General features: G+C 27.2%; 1 protein-coding gene across 1 annotated transcript; it reads right to left on the bottom strand.

Moving 5' to 3' along the window:
* Nucleotides 1-11,167: 11,167 nt before the first annotated feature.
* Nucleotides 11,168-12,557, bottom strand: LOC105126522 (elongation of fatty acids protein 3-like). The gene has a single exon (XM_011027405.1). The coding sequence runs from the start codon at nucleotides 12,321-12,323 to the stop codon at nucleotides 11,454-11,456; it is 870 nt and encodes a 289-aa protein (XP_011025707.1). The 5' UTR covers nucleotides 12,324-12,557; the 3' UTR covers nucleotides 11,168-11,453.
* Nucleotides 12,558-16,388: the final 3,831 nt, after the last annotated feature.

Raw genomic sequence — 16,388 nt, 5'->3', positions numbered from 1 at the left:
TATTTTGCAACAAAATGTGAAATCTCAAAAAAAATCCCTAGAAAGCAATTATCATTTTTTTTTCTTTTAAGGATAGTGAAGATATTTTACTGGTAAAAAAAAAAACTTTTGTACCTCCAAGAAAAACAAAAATAATAAATGGATAATGTGTAAAATATCATTTTACCCTTGAGCTTAGTTCTAGTTTGGTGAACGGTATAATCACTCGATCACTATTTGAATCTCCATTAACCGCTCTTTCGTGCTCCAAAATTTACAGACATCTTATATGTTTTGTTATAAGAATAAAAAAAAGAAAAAAAAATCAATGCTAAATCAACTCTAAAAAAGGTTAACAAATTATTTATAAATTTATAGAAGTAAAAGAGCTAAATTATATGTCATTTACATCCTTTTTCTAATAATTTTATGAAACCATGTAATAAAATTTTATAATATTTATGTTAAAAATAAATCGAAATTAAAGATTTATATTGTATATACACGTTTTAAATTATTTTATTTTAAATTACACGTCATTTGAACTCCTTTTGTTTTTCAATTAAAGTTATTTTTAATAGAATTATGATATTAAATGATATAATTTAATTTATAATATTTGATGCAAATAAACTTTATATTGAATATCCATCATGAATGTCAAATATGTAATGTATTCAAATTTTAAATCATTTCGTTTTAGTTGGAGGTGTGATTTTTCTTATTTAAACTCCAAAAAAAAAAATCTAAAATATTTAATTGGGTTGAATGATTATGTTTGGGTTGGCTGGTGTAATATAAAATAAATTTAAAATAACAAAAATATAATTTCAATTTGAAGTAGGTTCCTATAAAAGCTTTTTTTCAGTCTTACAAATGCGGTGAAGAAATATGAGAAGCAGTACCACTAGTACATGAATGGTATGTTGAAAAGAATAATAATCTAATTATTGATATAATTAAATTAATAAAAAAAATATGCAACTTTACAATGAGAAAAATAAAACAAAAAAAATATAATTATTGATATAATTAAGTACTAAAAATACTTATTTATTTATTTCAGGTAAGAGAATAAATAAGTGCAAGGATATCTTAAATATGTGGAATTCCTAAGAAATGGGTAGAGTTCCAAAGGAGTGTTGAGCTTGATGTTTCCTTCGACAACACAATATTTGGCCCATAATCTTGAAATGCTTCACTTGACTGCGAGTTTCTATTTTTTCTTTATAAACGTAACTTTTCTATTTAAAATGTTTTTTTAATATATTATTATTAAAAATAAAAAAATAATTATAAATAATTATTTTTTAATATATTGTTAATTAGAAAATAATTTACATTGCATCACCAAACAAACGGTAACTCACCGACAATTCGCTTTACCCAAACTGAACCAGTGGAAGACGGAAAGGAAATTTTTTTTTTTTTTGCAAAAAAAAAAAAGAAGCTCTACTTATAGCAAAACTGTCCAGAGTATTTCAGAAATCAGTATTTTCATGGTTTTTTGTTGCTTAGCATAAACCATCTTGGAAGAATAGTTATTCTGATCTTGTATTTCGTTTTTATGTTCCTGGTCTTTACATTTGGCTAATATTAAAATTTAATTTGAGCTAATAGTACTATAAAGTTTGGTAATTAAAAAATGTTTGCTTGTTTTTTTTATTATATTCATAATTTAAACTTTGGGTTGATTTTCAAATCATAGTATAAAACCTAATCTAGATATTTTTTTTTTTTAGATTAACGTGGGTGTCCGGGCCAGCTTGCGCGCACCACGACTAATTCCACGGGCCCTGAAGTTAACGACCATGTAAGCCTCCAGTGGCCATCATATGAGCAACCAAGGACTCGAACCTGAGACCATAGAGGGAGCAAACCCCTTAGTCCCAAGTCTTTACCACTTGGTCACCATCTAGATGGTTCAAAAACCTAATCTAGATATTAATCCTGCTTAAGGTTGAGTTAGTAAGTTAGCATGGGTCAAATAATATTTTTTATTATAACTGGAGTAGACAATATGTTTAGTTAGTTTTATTTTATTTTTAAATATTATTTGATTTTCCTGATTGAATTTTTTTAAAAAAATTTAGATAATGCATATAATAAAATAAAAGTGAAAATAATAATGCTCAAAATAAAACTTTAATGATTAAAATAATTTTTTTTAAAATAAATATAATCATTTATAATATTCTGTGAGGGGATGATCAATCCAGCTGCACATTATAATTTTAGTTTTTAAGTAATAAAATTGGAAGTCTTCAAGAGTTGAGACTGGCAATGGAGTCCATCCTCGCTGGCCTTCTTATGTGGCCTCTGGGTGTTCAACCCTTTGGATCATCGACACATCATGAGGCCCATTTTTGTTGATGAGAATATCAACGGTTGTTTTTCCGATCAATCTCAGGCCCTGCTGTTATTTGTTTCTGTTTGATGGAATAAAACCTGCAAATATCCTTTATTATTTTTAGGTGACAAACAGGACGGCACACAGCAACAGCTACTCTTTCAACAAATAACGAGAGGAGACAGATATGGGTGTATAATTTAACTAATTAGATTTTAAATTTAATTTTTAAAAATTATTAATTTAAGTGTTATTAACTTTACGTTATTAAAAACTTAATTAATTATTAATTTTAAAATTTAAGGGATAAGTTGAGATATATCTAAACTAAACCGAATATAATAAAAAAATAACAAAAAAAATAAGAAGACAAACCATTTTAAAGATTTGTAGGCCAAGGCTACATTGTGGTTATTATTGTTTTTAAAATAAATTTTTGTATTAAGATACATGTTAATTATATTTTTTTACATTATTTTTTAAATTTGTTCATTAAAATAATTTAAAAATATTAACATCATATTAAGTTGAAGTAAATAAAAAATAAATTTTTTTTAATTTTTTTAAAAATATTCTTAAAACACAAAAACAAATAGATATACATTACCTAAAAACTAAAAACTCCTTTTGAAGTGCGTTTAGGCTGAATTTGATGTTTTTATATGTTCTTTAATGGATTTTAATGATCTCCAAGCATAAAAATAAAAAATAAAAATAAAACCTGAAAATATATGTTAGATAATATATATTATTGAAACTTTTGTTTTTCAATAATTTTCATATATTTATATGAAAAATATATAAAAATATTATTTTCATACATTTTTCAAAAACATTATACAACATGTTACGAAAGAGAAAGACCAACTCATGGTCATGATCAAAATTTACCAACCAACTTTTTAAGAAAGAAAAAAAGATGATGAGCACCAATATTCCATAGTCATGTTTGAAGTAAAGAACTAGAGGAGATATCAATTAGCTGCAGAAACAATGTCCTCGTTAGTGGTTGCAACCGAGCTAAAATCATTTTTAATATTTTTAATTTTTATGTACTTGCTTTGAAAAAATATTAATATTTTTAATTATTTTTTTATAATTTTGATGTATTCATATTAAAAAATATTTAATGTAATTCTAAAAAATAAAATATTTTTAAAAGAATATCATGCATTATAATATTAAATTTGTTTCCGTGATGCTTTTCAAAAATCTTGATTTTTCTACTTTGAATTATGATTTTTACTTTTCAAAAAAATTAAAATATAACCTTTTAACATAAACCACTACCTAGAAAAGAAATAGCAGTGCAGCTATTTTGTTTGGTTATCTAAAATAATAATAAAATATTATTTTAATATATTTATAAAAAATAATAATTTAAAAAATAAAACGGAACCACTACCTAAAGAAGAGATGGCCGCACAGCCAGCTCTTTTTGATTGCCTTTTTATCAGAAGCAGATGATGATGACGTCCATTAAGAGCTACTTGTCACCTGCTAGCAGGAGCGAAAAAAAAAAAAAACTAGGTTTAAATTATTTTATTATTTAAATTAAAATTATAAAAACTATTAAAAAAAAGCTAGAAAAAAATTTCCAACAAGACCGGGATTCCTGCCGGTTCTTCTATCTCTGTCCTAAAATGTAATTATAATTATTTTTTAAATAATTTTTTATATTAAATAAATAGCTAGTCTTCTATTTATAGGAGTAGGATAAATATATATTTTTGTCATTGTTAAGACAAGGGAATGGAAGCTTGTGCTGGTAGTTGTTTTATATTGATTTTCAATGTTGGAATTGTTTTTCGATAAACAAAAGTAGAAGGTTAAGGTGTTACCTTAAATATTGCACCATAAATCTAAAATCAAAAGCTTATATAGGCTTCTTTTATTTATTAGTTTATACTAGATTTTTTTGCCGCATGTTACTGCAAAGCTATATTTAAAATTTATTTTTATTTAATTTCATGATTATTAAAATAAGTATTCATAACAAATAAAATAATTTATATTCTTAACTAAAAATGTATTTCTCAATCAAAATTATATTTTTTTTATTCATGTACATCCTTTTTTTTTTTAGAAAAATGTCTTTTTATATTAGAAGCAAAATCATGCCTCAATATTTTTTTTTCTAGATTGTACCAGAAATAAAAGAATAACTAATTTGGGAAAGTTATAAAAATTTAACAATAAAATATAAAAAAACAGATATTTTATCCTCATTAAATATTCATTAAATTCTTTTAATTAGATATCTTGAATTTTGGGATATCATCACTTAATAATAATAATAATAATAATAATAATAATAATAATAATAATAATAATTTGAATACTGTAAGAGATTATATATTAAGTAGAAATTTATAGGATTAAAAAGCTCATAAATTGTTTGAGGAAATGTTTGTCATGTGCAAAATAATTTCTTAAACCAACAACGTCAACTTTCTCCTTCAAAATACATCAATGTATTAAATCACCTACGAACGACAACTAAGAGATCTTCAAATTAATAGTTACTTGATTCTTTCTTTTTTATTATTATTAACATTGTATTTAAATCATTTTATATATATCTTAACTAATCCTCTAAATCTTAAAATTAATAATTATTAAAAAATAAATATAAAATCTAATTAATGAAGTTGCCTTGTATGGTTTTACTTGATTCTTCCTTTGTCCTATTTTGTTTGTCAGTACTAGAACTTCAAACATATATCAAACATTATTTATTGCTTTGTCTGGTATGTAAATTCTCAAAACTATCTTTATCTAGAATATATATATATATATATATATATATATATAACCTATTTATTCTAAAAAATAGATATAATTAATTAAATCACCTATGTATCTTTTTATGCGCTTCATTTTAAAAATGAATGAATATTTGTGGACATCGTGACCAAACAAAGCAGGACTGAGCATTGCTTTCGTTTCTCTCAAAGGAGCACATAAAAAGATATTAGATTATATTGAAAGGTGGAAGTGAAGAGCATTGCTTTCGTTTCTCTCAACAACAGAAGCAGAAACCTTTTTGTGCTTGTATGGAAATGGTTAAAACTTAGCAAATCTAATTGTATATCTACCAAACTTAATTACCAACAGTTAACACCATTATTATGAATAATAAAGTTAGGGTATTGTTGATTGTAAATATAATACTGATTTTTTTTCAACACACGATAGGAGATTGAGTATTTGAGTGGATTTTTGCTTTAGTATAATAGATTAAGAGATTAGGTTCTATAGAAGTGGAATGTTATTTTAACAATTTCCTAGTAAAAAATTAAGAATTATACTTTCAATTTTTTCTTTAATATCTATGAGGGGACATCTATTAAAATTTGAGATCTCAAACATCAAGTTCAACCTTTAAAACATGTGAGATGGATTTAGAAATGGAGAATGTATGGTTATTGATAAAGTTTCAAAAATTCAAATAGTTTAGAAACAAAGCTCCTAGATATGATAATTGGTTAATCAATTTATCTTAACAATCTAATCAATTCTTTATAGCTAATATAGTTGATAGGTATTTGGTGTTTGTTAGATTAAGATGACATGTGGTTAATATCCGCAAAAAATCCTCTTTGATATAGGTGAGAACTCTATAATGCTTAATAAATATCTTTTTAGAGAGACAAAATACAATAATATTTTATAGAGAAATACCCTAAAAATATTTATACAATAGAAAATAAAAATTGTGAACCTTTTTTCTAAAGATCTCATGATATATTTAAAGTCTAAGAGTTTTTTTTTTCGTGTAGAGAAGGAATTGAAGTATAATTTCACATTTGCGATGTTTTGAGTTGTATTATAAGTTGTACTCCACTCATTTTATCCAGCTAAAAGATAATAACATGATTGGTCGTGAAAGAGTTAAATATGCATAGTCTTGATTTAGTATAAACTTGTTTAATTAAGTTTATTAGTTGAAAAATAATTTCTCTATGATTTTATAGAAGAATTTATAGAATTGATGGTATTAGATCTAATCATATCTTGGATTTGGACAGCACCAGACCTAACTCGCTTGGGCTAGATACACCGTCAAGCCCATTCATGGCTGAGTTGGCCAAAACCAAACCAATCGCACCTGGGGTTTAGCACATTGCTAAACCTAATCATGTCTGGGTCTGACATTGGCCATATCCAACGTACCCGGAGCTTGGCACATTACCAAGTCTAATCGTGGCCGGGTCTAGCTAGCATTAGACCCAATATACATGGGTCTTGGTACACTACCAAACCTAATTGTGAATGTGTCTAGCTAGTGTCATCCCAACATGTCCAGGGTTTGGCACACTACCATATCAAATCTCTATAAAGCAAACAAAAATCAATTATATAGCTCATTTCCTAACCAATCCAATATTAAATAATAAAATAAAAAAGAAATAAATTAAAAAATTAAAATACCAAAAACAAGAAAAAACATATCATATCAATGGTTAAACTTGTTAAAGCTGTAAATCAGGTAAGTTGGGCTAATACGTCAAACCTGTGAACTGAGTTATGAACTTCATTGATATTATAATTTGTTTTTTAATCTATTTTTTATTTAACTACATAATAAAAAAAATTATAAAATCAAACACCAACTCAATACCAATATTTTTTTTCAATTACGATAACCTCATAAAAGATAAAATGAAACCACTTATAAAACTTAATTTTCAATTCACCTAGTATCTAGGGGTGAAAAAAACAAATTTAAAATATTTAAACTTGTTAAACGTGTGAACCAAGTCAATCATGTGAATAGGTTCATGAACTTTATAAAATTTAAAAATATAGCTTTTTTCTGAAATTTTTTTAACTATATGAAAAAAAATAGATAATAAAAAAGTCAAGTTCAATAATAATAATAATAAAAAGATACCCTACCAAACTTGTAAACCAAGACAACCTAGGTTACCCTAACAAACCTGCAAACCATGTTAATTTTATAGAAAGGTAAAATAAAATAAAAAAATTATAAAATATAATTCTCAATCATTCTAATATCAAATGATAAAATCGATAAAAAGAAGTTTAGAAAAAAATCATGACAAAAAATCAAAAACATAAAGAAAAAAGGACGAAAGTAAAACATTATAAGTTACTATTGTCATTTACAGTGCAATATGTATATGTGAATAATGATTTCCTTACATCCTTTAATTTTGGTCACTCTATGAAGTTAAGTAACATGACTTTTTTTCAAAACTATTTTTCTAACTATATGAGAAAAAATAGACTATAAATCCAAAACTATTTTTTTAACTATATGAGAAAAAATAGACTATAAAAAAAGTTAAGTTCAATTAAAAAAAAAACCTATCAAACTCGTAAACTGAGGAAACATAGGTTACTTTGGTAAACCCGTAAACCACGCTAACCTTATATAAAGAAAAAATAAAACTAACCAAATCATACTTGGCTTTGGCTAGTGCCAGACATAACACGCCTTCACTTGGGTATGTTTGTGTTCCATAAAATTTATACTCATAAGTTTTTTTTGGCCTAGTGTTTTGGTAAAGATATACTAATAATAAAGATATACTAATGAAATATTTGTTCATCATTAGCCCCTCAATTTTGCAATACAATAACATACAAAAACTTTAATTAATTTCCTAGTTCAAGTAGAGAGGATGTCATATAAAAAGGGGATTAAGGTAGAAAAAATATGTATCTAAATTGAAAGAGATTTTTTCAGACATAAAATACCTAGAATTTGTATTCAGAAAAATTCTAAAAAATCAAGGATATCATGTCCATCATCTATATAAATTTCTAAGTGTTTATGTGAAGCCCAAAAAGATTCAACTTAGAAATTTCTAAGTGATTATAGGTTCTTTGGAGAGTTAGAGCGTGTAACTTTCCTAGTATTGCTATAGGCTTAAGAGTCATCCACTAAAGAGTAGTTATCATAATCATTTATTTATTTTTTATTTTTTAAAATAAGATTTTATTAGTATATCTTTATCAAAAACACACTGAATTAAGAAAAACTTACCAATGTAAATTTTTTGAACAAAAACATGCCCTAAAGAAGACATGTTGTCAAACTCAACAATGATTGACCTTGGCAGTATGCCAAGACTCGAACGCACTAGGTCCGGCACTAGCCATAGCCAACCACGATTGGACTTAGCAGTGTGCTAAGCCCCGGGCACCATGAGTAATGCCAATGTAAGACCCAGCCACGATTATATTTAGAAGTATGCGTAACCCAGGCGTTTTAGGTATGACGTTTGCTAGACCCAGCCATGAATACGCTTAATAGGCTTAATAGCGTACCTAGCTTAGGCATTTTGAGTCTGGTGGTGACTAGACCTAACTACTAATAGTCTTGTCATTGTGCCTCGCCCAGCTGCTTTAGGTATGGTATTGGCCAGACCTAGCCACAAATGGGCTTGGCAATGTGCCTAGCCCAAGCATGTTGAGTCTGGTGTTGACCAAATCAAAGAGATGATTGAGTCTATCACCATCAATTCTATATATGTTTATATAAAATCATAGGGAATTATTTATCAACTAATAGGTTTAATTAAACAAGCTTATACTCCACCGAAACTATTAGATGCATTAAAGTTTTTCATGGCTAGTTATATCACCAACTTTTAACTTGATAAAATGAGTAAGATACAACTTATAATACAACTTAAAATATCACAAAGGTGAAACTACATTTTAATATCTCATCTACAAAAAAAAAAAAAGATTCATGGGTTATAAATACACCATGAGATCTTCGGAATAAAGGTTTATAATCTTTATTCTTTACTACATATATATTTTCAGAGTATTTCTTTCGAAAATATTATTATATTTTTTTTAAAAAAAAATATTTATTTAAACATTATAGAGTCCACATCTCCACTAAATATGATCTTTTACATATATTAGTTATAAGTTATATTGGTTTGGAAAAATAAACGAGATTACTATGATAAATTAATTACCCAACTATTCAATATGACAACCTTGTATTTAAATTAATTGAAATTTTAAGACTCTATTAGGTACTAATAGTTCAAAGGTAATTGGACCTCCGAATCTTCATTAATATTTGCTATCAGATTTTGAACAATAACCCTGGAAGAAAAATGAAATAATATATGATTAGAAATTAAAATGATTGTTCGAGTGTAAGACAAAGTTCAACATCGTATGAAACGTGAATTCTTGCAAAGGTTTCGAACCTCATAAATCTAAGGAGAGTAAATTAAAATTTATCCTTAGTCTCTCTCTTTTTCTTTTTCTTTTCCATTTAAGAATCCGTTGTTATTGCTATCTCTCTCTTTTTCTTTTTCTTTTTTTCCATTTAAGAATCCGTTGTTATTGCAATTTTATTTTATAAGCTGAGAAGAAAGTAAATATTTTCAAGATTGAAAGGGTCTTCATCCTTCGATAAGCAGAAAAGGACTCCTTCATAGCAGCAGTTCAATCACCTTTTATTAATTACTGGTAAGCGGTCTCTCTCACTAGTGCTAGTGCATCTCCTTAATGAAGAACAAAAATATTAATCCCGGGGTCCCATAATCAGTGCAAATCAGAATTCTTGATGTCAAGACAAAACATGTAGATGTGACTAAAAGTTTAACTTGCTTTCCACACTTACTCTCATGACCTACTTTCTGCTTGTTCACATATTCTTGGTAATGTTATTTTTTTTTCTGAAGAATATTTGCGATTAATTAAGAATTATGATGTCTTTCTCCCTCTGTTAGCATGCGGGCTGACGCCTGGTGATCACAAGGACTTGTTTTGTGAACTTATATCAAGTCCAAACCTCTCCCTTGGGGCAAAAAAAAAAAAACCTAAAAATGGAAATGCCCTATTCATAAAATTGGAGTTATGTTTTATTATTTTGAGTTATGTTTCATTATTTTGAGTTATGTTTCCCGACAAATTTAAGCCAAAATTATATTTAGAAAAGGGTTCTTCAAAACACGTAAGATGGAACCATCCATGGTGTACAAGAGTACAAAAGAGAGGTGTTTAATGAAGTTTCCTGATAAGCTAAAATCGAAAAGTTTGCAAATTGGAACTTGAAACGGGAAGAACAGGTCTCACGAATATCTGGGTCAGTGGCGGTGGAAACTAAGTGTCGGAGCATTAAAGCTCTACAGCATCTCTGTCACCGGCGCTCATCTTTTTTGACCGCAGGAAATCAACGTGGACTGAAGGATTCCGTCGTTGCAGTCTCCAAAAGGAGAAGAGAATAGAAAAGAGAAAAGAGCAAGGAGATATTTGTTAGATTCCAAAATTAGTAGTCACCTGGGGTCCTGGCTTGTAGGGCATGTCAGCATAAACCTTTACGACTTCAAATGATTCTTTGCAAATCCAAAGTTATCAGTTCATCATCTCCATCGTTATCAAATTCACTGTTTTTGGACAACGTTTCAGCCAATGACAATGAAGCACCAGCTCATTAGTTTTGATGGATGGTGATGTCACAAATTAAACGTTACAGTAATTACCGTGCATTAATTTGGTGGCCATCTCAGCATAAGGTGATCTTTTTGGTTTTTCGTACTTTTTTTCTTTTAATATCGGTGAAAATAACACAATTAAAAAAAATGGAATAATATAATTTGCACATATTGCAAACATTTTTCCAGATTGTGCTATTTAAAACAGTAACATCAAATAAAAAAAAGTAAATAAACAGGAGAAAATAAAAAAAATAAAAAACTTTAAGAGCGATTTTCAAGAAAGAGAGATGAGGGAATAATAAAAAAATAAATAAATAAAAAAAAATAGGAGCTTCTACTTTCCTGCATACAAACAAAAACAGGAACTTGAAGTGAAAAACTAACCAGACAAAGAAACTATCTATGCACAACGTGATTTCAACTAGTATTGGTTTTTACAAGCATGTCGAATTCCATCCATTCATCTAGATTAACCCGAAAACTTGATTTCATAAAATAAAATAAAATAAAACAAACCTCTAATAGTATACATTGATTTTTATAAAAACCAAGAAAAAAAACCCCTACTTTACCTAGCATATATGCTATACAGTTCTCTTATTTTTTTCCCCCCTGAAGAGGGTGTGTGCTTCTCCAAGTCCAAATTACAGTGACCAAAAAGACTATACCATTCAAATCCCTTATTAATCTTTAACTTTCATCATCTCTGCCTCCTCCATGGCGTCGCATATCACCTCCTTCCTCTTCCCCAAATACATCTTGACATAGAAGTTCAAAAACAGGAACAAGATAGCCCCATTGAGCACGGAATTGAACCACCATGCCCCAATCCCATTACACCCACCTTTCAAAAAATGCAGCGAAAGCACCCCAACATGGCAGGCAACATTGCATCCCAACAGCACAATCTGGCAATTGAGCACAAAAGGAAAACAAGCACACGGCAAACCAACAGCTGTCCAGAATCTGTACCCGTAAATAATTGAGTACACCAAAGTTGCTATCAGAATCGCCAGCACTTGAAAGGATTGGGAGAATTCAAGCCATAAAAAGGACATGAAGGTTAGTATAGAATTGTTGACAAGCTGGAAAGAAACCAGCTTACGTAACCTCAGGATTGTGAAAAAGGTTCGGAACATATGGAGATATCGTGACAAGTAGTACATGTAAGACCAGAAAAAGACACGGCCTGAAGGACGAGTTCCCAGAGGGAAACAAAGAAGCCATTGAAACGGGGTTTTTGATCTACGCCAAAACCACCGCGTTTCTTGGATCTCAGCAGCGGTTGAGAGGAGGATCCCGGAGAAAATGACGGCGGAGATTAAGGCCATAAAGAGGCTGTACGCGGCTGGGATTGGACCGAGAGGGACAGTACGGCCACGTTTAATAAAGATTTGTAAGAAAAGATGGACTAATGCGCAAAACGTAAGATAAAAGGCTATGGAGGTCAAGAGAAAAGACCAAGTGGAGCCCCATGATTGGATGTGGCTCCATCGGAAAGTAACTATAGAGGGGTGTTGGGAGAGGTAGTAGATTAGTGTTTGAGTGATCATGGAGATTACTGGTGGTGGAGGAGGATTAGAAGTTGGTGGTAAGGGTTTGGAGAGGAGGAGCACCACCGTTGTTGTGGTTGGTTTTGTAGTTCTGTCATACAGTTTTTGTGATATTTTGGGGGTCTTTTCTTTTAGACAGAAAACATGTTTTTGATAGGAGGATGGAAGGTAGACGAGGATTTAAAATAAGATGAGTAGTTGGTTAGAATGAATGGTGGACAGTAAGTGTTGGATGAAAAATCAGACGTTTCCGCTGATGAATTTCTATTATGCACTACTACACGTGTACAAAACTACAAAACGACAAGTACAAGAGCATCGATCGGATGAACATTTACGAGAGATTTGCTAATATATTCTCAACCGCCACATCAATATTATTTTTTAAAAAATATATTAAAAACATTAAAAATATAGAATTTTTTTTAATAATATTATTAAACTTACCCTAAATTAATTTTAAAACACAGTGACTCAACTTTTTTTAATAATATTAATTAAAACATTTAAAAATTATATCAACTTAAATCACTTGATTTTATAGATTTAAATGTAAATCAATTGATTTTATATATTTAAATATAATAATGATAATCGATAAAAACATGATTTAGCTTTTAAAAAAACTTTAAAAAAATTATTTTTTAAAAAAAATATTAAAATAATATAACTTTAAAAAAATTATTTTAAAAAAAAATTAAGATAATAACATATTGAATTGATTTTACTCCTTCTACGATGATCCTGGTCATGAACTTTATTGAGTAGAATAACTTTTTTATGTTGTTTTATTTAATTTACCCCCTCTATGGTGACCCTGGTCATGAACTCTATTGAGTAAAATAACTTTTTTATGTTGTTTTATTTAATTATATGATAAAAATAAATTCTCATAAAATTAAGCAACAACATAAAAATAAACATTTATTTAAGACAATTATCCCTAGAAAGCGAATAGAAATCAATAATGCATTTTATTTCCAAACCAATCTAATATTAAATGATGAAATTAAAAGAGAATAAATTAAAAAAAATAGATCAAAAACAAAAAAAAAAACCATATCATATCGGTGGGTAAATTTGTCAAACTTGTAAATTAGATAAGCCGAGCTAGTACGTCAAACCTGTGAACTGAGTTATGGGCTTCACTGAGATTATAATTTATTTTTTAATTCATTTTTAATTTAACTACATGATAAAAAAAAATGATTGTGAAATCAAATATCAATTCAATACCAAGATTTTTTTAGATCATTATAACCTCATAAAAAAATAAAACTAATTACAAAACTTAATTTCCAATTAACCTAGTATCTAAGGGTATAACCTCATAAAAAAAATAAAACTAATTACAAAACTTAATTTCCAATTAACCTAGTATCTAAGGGTGAAAAAAAATTAATTTAAAAAAGTTAAACTTGCCAGACCTCCGAACCAAATCAACCAGTCAAAATTGTGAACAGGTCCATGGACTTTATAAAATTTAATAATATAGATTTTTTCTGAAATTATTTTTAAATATATGAAGAAAAAATATATGATAAAAAAAATTAAGTTCATTAAAAAAAAATACCCCACCAAACTTGTAAACCAGGGCAACCCAAGTTACCCTGACAAACTCACAAACCAATCTAATATTATATAAAAGTAAAATAAAATAAATTATAAAGTCAAATTCTCAATTATTTCAATATTAAAAGATAAAATCAATAAAAAAAATTAAAAAAAAACATCATGATAAAAATTCAAAAACATAATGAAAAAAGAACAAAAGCAAAATATTGTGGGATACTATTATCATTCACGGTGCAATGTATGTGGGTGAACAATGATTTCCTTACACCGTTTAATTTTTATTATTTTATAAAGTTTAGTAATATGATTTTTGTCTCAAACTACTTTTTTTTAACTATACGAGAAAAAATAGATTATAAAAAAAAATTAAGCTCAATTAAAAAAAAAAAGACAACCTATCAAACTTGTAAACCGAGGCAACTTGGGTTACCTTGGCAAACCCATAAATCATGCTAATCTCATATTAAAAAAAATAAAAGAAGTAAATTATGAAACTAAATTCTTAACAATCTCAATTTTAAAAGATCAAATCGATAAAAATAAATATGAAAAAAATTATAAAAAAAGAAAAAAAAGATGCAAAACATTATGAATTTCTATTGTAATCCACAGTGTAATAGGTGTTTTGTGAACAATAGTTCCTCCCATATCTTTTAATTTTTGTTACTTTATAAAGTTTAATAACATAAAATTACAAAGTTAAATTCTCAATTATTTCAATATTAAAAAATAAAATTGATAAAAATAATTTTAAAAAATCATAACAAAAAAACAAAAAGAAAAGGAAATGAAGAAAAAAACCATTTGTAAAAAAAATAAAATAAAAAAACACTGTAACAATCCATAGTGTTTTGTACAGTGCTTTCCACACATCACTCGTCTATTCTTAAAAATAAATCATCAAATTCATATATTCGGGTAACTTGTATTACCTTAATAAACTCGCAAACCATGCTAATCTTATAGAAATACAAAATAAAAAGAAAAAAATTATAAAGTTAAATTCTCAACTATCTTAATATTAAAAAATAAAATAAAATTTGTTTATAAAAAATTATAAAATAATTATTTATTTTACTTGTACAAAACCATTAATTGTACTATGTAGTGACTTTTTTAGAGATATTTTTAATTTACTTGTACAAATATTAATTATTTAATTTATGAGATTTATTTATCAATCCACTTATTAAATACATGATTTATAATTTAATAGGAATTGGTTTGGTGGTTAACGAAGATTTCTCTATCCCTTAATTTAATTTAATGAATTCATGTTTTAAGATAATTGTTAGGAGAATTTATCACTATGAATACATGAGATTAATAAAGAATGTGTCATGATCTGGAAAAAAAATTTAATTTCGATTGGTATGAAAATATTTGTAATCATCAAATAAAACATTGAGTTTTTCTTTTGAAAAAATATTATAAAATAATTATGAAGAATTAGGAAAGGGATCTTTCCATGAAAAAAAGGAAGAAAAACAGAGTTTCATATGTTTTCCAATTAATAAAAACATTATAATAATTTTTAAAAAACACCACAAAAAGTATTTTTCTAAACCAAATAAGAATAAAAAAAATATTTTCTAAAAACTTCTCTTATGTCAGTCTCTCCTTGTTAAAAATAACAAATTCTCAAGTTTAAATTGTTTTTGTTTTGATATTATAGATATTCAATTAAAACTTTGTAACTTTTTTTTTCAAATATATAACCATTTTAGACAGTTAACAACATCAATCACTTTATATTAAAATATATATAATAAACAATAATTAACATTTTTCATTAGCTTTTAATATAATGAATTGAAAACCTCAAATTTATTTTAGTCCTAAAATGTGTTATATTGTAAATATGTTCATATATTTACAAATTAAATATTATTGCATGAAGCCATTTATTTTCTAAGGGTTGATCTTGACAGAGATTCTTAAATTGAAGTAGGTTGCTTGAGTAAAGTAGCTTTAATATTTAATAATTCCAATTTAATTAGTTATCACTAGCTATCAGGGCTCCGTCATGCATCTAATTAAATTTTTTATACAATGTTAAAACAAATGAAAGTATAGTTAGGTAGTGCTTAATAACATTAAAAAGACAATGAGATTGTGCAATAAAAAATAAACACATGCATTTGCTAATGTAAAATGAAAAGCATATTTGAAAAAAATTATATAATTTGTTAAACAATGTTACTTATCTAATTAAGATTAGAATCAATATAATTTCAGGGTGATTTCTTTTTGTGTAATATTTTATCATTGACATATTAGACTAAACACATTAAATCTAGGTTAATCATAATACTTGTAACCCAAGTAATGGAGACACCACAATGCGTTTATCTAGTTGGCTAACTTTGTCTTTCTTTTCCTTCTTTTTTTTTCCGTACCCATACCAATAATTTTATTGGTCTCTGTTCAGATGAAATCTAGGACTACATTGAAGAGTTATTAGAAAAATAAAAATTGAATTGAAAGAAA

This window comes from Populus euphratica, unplaced genomic scaffold, assembly GCF_000495115.2.
Source record: "Populus euphratica unplaced genomic scaffold, PopEup_1.0 scaffold41.1, whole genome shotgun sequence".
Classification (NCBI taxonomy): domain Eukaryota; kingdom Viridiplantae; phylum Streptophyta; class Magnoliopsida; order Malpighiales; family Salicaceae; genus Populus; species Populus euphratica.
This window is presented reverse-complemented; position numbering and strand designations above follow the sequence as displayed.

Excerpts from the sequence above, each read along its gene's own strand:
- LOC105126522 (XM_011027405.1), bottom strand. The coding sequence starts at position 12,323 with ATGATCACTCAAACACTAATCTACTACCTCTCCCAACACCCCTCTATA.